Consider the following 3,643-nt stretch of genomic DNA (forward strand, 5'->3'; position numbering starts at 1 on the left):
CTTGGGAAGACAGGAAACTGGGAATGGGGAAGGGGGTGACACAGAGAAGTAGATGGTCTTCGGATTTGCCACTGTACACCCTAAACACCTCAACGGGACAAAATTTGAACAGGAGGGCTGGCTGCCGTTTCCTCGGGTGAGAAATCCCGCGCCCTGCACCGACTCTGCAGGCTTCAAACTTCCTGCCTGGGGAGTTCAAACGCCCGGAAAAGCTGGTCCCACACCGGCGACCTGCGACACTCGTGATGGGCGAGCACGCCGCTCACACCGCTGTGTAAGGATTGTGAACTGTGCTCCCCCGCGTGCAGACACCGGCTGTTCCCTGCCGCCGCCAAGGCGGGAGGAGGCGGAGGAGGAGGCGATGATGCTCTGTGGGGGTATCACGACCGCGGCCACCGGGCTGCCCCTTTGTGCAACCACCTGCCAGCTCCCGGTACCCGGCCCCCCAGCGCCAATCCGCCGGTGACCGCGACGCGACCCCGCCGTGCACCAGCGCGGGGGGCGGCCCCACGAGCGGGCGCGCCGCCTTCCCCCTCCTTTCTTCCTTCCTTCCCTCCCTCCCTCCCTGTGTCTGCGAGCTCCTTTGTGCTGTGCAGCGGCGAGGAGGAAGCGGCGGTCCGGACTCTCCCGTCCCGCGGGTGGGGGTCCGGCTGGGCCACCCCCGCCTTCAAAATTCGCCTCCGCCCCTTCGACGGGGCATCGCCGCTTTAAGCGGAGGCCCCACGCCGGTAGACGGGGCGGTCCGGGCGCACCCCCCGCTCCCCCACGTGGTGCGGTGCCCGTGTCTCCGGGCCGCGGCGGGGCTGGGCGCACACAGCGCTGGGCTGACGGCGGGGCTCTGCTGCTCCCCGGGCGGCTGGTGCAGCACGCCCCGGCCGGCCCACGGCCATGCGGCAGTGGCGTGAAGCGACGGGAGTATGAAGCGGGCGAGGCCGAGCCCGCTGCCCGCGCTGGGGCTGCTCCTGCTGGGCACCCTGCCGGCGCTCTGGACGGTGCTGCTGCGGCGGGAAGCGGCAGCGGAGACTGAGGCACCGGAGCCGCGGGACTGGGGCCGCTCCCCGGAGGCGCGGGGCGAGCCCGGCGGCGGGAGGCAGAAAACTTTCCGGGCGCTGCTGGCGGCGAGCCGGGAGGAGCGGGACGAGCCGGCCGCGGGCTCGCCGGTGGAGCGGGGCATCTTCTGGAGCCGTGAGCTGGAGGAGCAGGTGCCACGGGGCTTCGCGGCGGAGGAGGCGGCGGCGTGGCTGTCTGCCGCCCGCACCGCACGCGTGTCCTCGCTGGAGCGGGGCGGCTGCGGGCGTAGCTCCAACCGGCTGGCGCGGCTGTCGGACGGGAGCCGCGCCTGCGTCCGGTACGGCATCAACCCGGAGCAGATCCAGGGCGAGGCGCTGTCCTACCACCTGGCCGGGGTCCTGGGCATGCAGGAGAGACTGCCGCCCATGGCCCTCGCCCTGGTGGAGGCCCGCGGGCGGCGCTGGGAGCCTGTGCGGGAGGAGCTGCGCGGGTCGCCCTGGGCCGAGGGGGCCGTGGTCAGCCTGACGCGCTGGGTGGACAACCTGACCGCTGTGGTGGCCCCAGCGCCCTGGGGTTCCGAGGCGAGCGCCGGGCGGCGGCTGCAGCCGCTGTCGGCGGGGGAGCTGGGCGGGCTGCCGCGGTCGCAGCTGGTGGAGCTGGTGCAGTGGAGCGACCTGATCCTCTTTGACTACCTAACGGCCAACTTCGACCGCCTGGTCAGCAACCTCTTCAGCCTGCAGTGGGACCCAAGGGTCATGCGTCGCGCCACCAGCAACCTGCTCCGCGCCCCCGACGGCGGGCTCGTCTTCATGGACAACGAGGCGGGGCTGGTGCACGGCTACCGCCTCCTCTCCATGTGGGACCCCTACAACGAGCCCCTGCTCCGCTCCGTCTGCGTCTTCCGCGAAGGCACGGCGCGGCGGGTGGCCGAGCTGCATCGCCGCCGGAGCGCCGCCGCCGAGCTGCGCCGCCGGTATCGGGCGCGGGAGCCGCTCTGGGCGCGCCTCGGCTTCCTCTCGGAGCGGCAGGCCGAGTTGCTGCAGGCACGGGTCGACTTCGTGCACCGGCACATTTCCCACTGCCGCTCACAGGCAGCTGTGCTCTAACCGGCCCGGGGCCGGCTGCCCGCACCGCCCGGTTCCGGCCCTCTCCGAGGGAGCGGGACACTCGCCACGGGTGGATGCTACTCCGGGCTCGGTGCCCCGTAACCGCCGGGACGACCGGGTGTGACACTGCCGGGGTGGGGATGGGGGGAGCGGGTGCTCATGCTCGGGTGCCTATAGTAACGGGCTCCCTGTCTGCTGGGGCAATTCATCCGTGTTTGTCAAGCCCTCTGAGGGTGCACGGTGCTATCGGTATGAGTATAGCGGAGTAAAGCTTCGGGGCTCTGCTCACAAGAGCCTGAAACAGGGAGAGGGTTAGCGTCCTTCACTCTTTCGGTGCATTCGCCTTCTTAAGAGACCCTGATGGAAAGCTGTCTTCTTTGGATCGGAGTCAACTACCTGTTTCTTCCAAAGGAGGCAGGCGGAAACGTCTTTTTTATATGTTATCCCTTTTGCAACAGCATATTTAAGTATGAATGTTGATATTCATAGACCAAGATTGCACAATAGAGGAGTCCATAGCTAGCAAAACTGCCCTATTTATGAAGCTTGTTTCTTACCGATTTTCTTTAATGAGAGTTAAATCTAGTTGAGAAGTGTATAGAAAGTCCATATTCCATTAGTTCTTAGTCTTTGTTGTGGATGCATCTGGTTGAACTTCATAGAATCATACAGTCACAGACTGGTTTGGGTTGGAAGGAACCTTAAAGCTCATCCAGTTCCAACCCCCTGCCACGGGCAGAAACACTTTCCACTAGACCAGGTTGCACCAAGCCCCATCCAGCCTGGCCCTAAACTGTTAAACTGTGTCGATTCTTAAACACTCCTTTGTTGTCATCATCATCATCGTTTCATCTGAACAGTGAAGTAACTGACCCATGGGTGACCCAAGAGGATCTCCCAGGTTTTATAAACATTGCTGTGTGATAAGACTTTGATGCAATAGTTAAAATGGAGGAAAACCTGTTTCATGCACTTTACTTTTGCTTTTTAATTTTTTTTTATAAAAGAAGACCCTTTTATTTTACAAAGTCTGCCTTTTATGTACATTCTATACGTTCGTAAGCTTTTCTGTAACATACTAAAGAAACTGATATTTCAGTAAAGTGTGCTAATGTTTTGCCTTCCTTGTCCTGAATGCTTGCCCAGGCTTTGCCTGGGAAGCGTGCACCTCCTTGGTCTGCCCTGATGTGACTGTTGTGTACTTCAGCTGAATAGACTTCTGTTTGTTTCTTAAAGCCTGAAATGAACCACTTTGACTAGCACTGAGGTAACCAGAGCAATTACTTTCAGCAAACTGATAGAGATGGTGTGAGCTTAGCCATGATCAGCGTCTTTGGTGCTGGGACTGGGTACCAACCTCCTAATACAGGTCACATAAACTGTTACTATACCAGAAACAACTCTGGAGGTGGCAGATGCTATCAGTGGGTGTTTATACATGTTCTCAGTCATAGAATCATGAAATGGTTTGGGTTGGAAGGAACATTAAAGCCCATCCAATTCCAACCCCTGCCATGGGCAGGAAT

The 3,643-nt window shown here is 61.4% G+C and overlaps 1 protein-coding gene across 1 annotated transcript; it reads left to right on the forward strand.

The window, feature by feature from the left end:
* The first annotated feature begins 551 nt into the window (after positions 1 to 551).
* Positions 552 to 3,237, forward strand: FJX1 (four-jointed box kinase 1). The gene has a single exon (XM_062620278.1). It carries the CDS (start codon positions 918 to 920, stop codon positions 2,115 to 2,117), a length of 1,200 nt encoding a protein of 399 aa, XP_062476262.1. The 5' UTR covers positions 552 to 917; the 3' UTR covers positions 2,118 to 3,237.
* Positions 3,238 to 3,643: the final 406 nt, after the last annotated feature.

This window comes from Pezoporus occidentalis, unplaced genomic scaffold (genome assembly GCF_034315485.1).
Source record: "Pezoporus occidentalis ecotype Australia unplaced genomic scaffold, CSIRO_AGI_Poc_V1 ctg22, whole genome shotgun sequence".
Taxonomy (NCBI): Eukaryota; Metazoa; Chordata; class Aves; order Psittaciformes; family Psittacidae; genus Pezoporus; species Pezoporus occidentalis.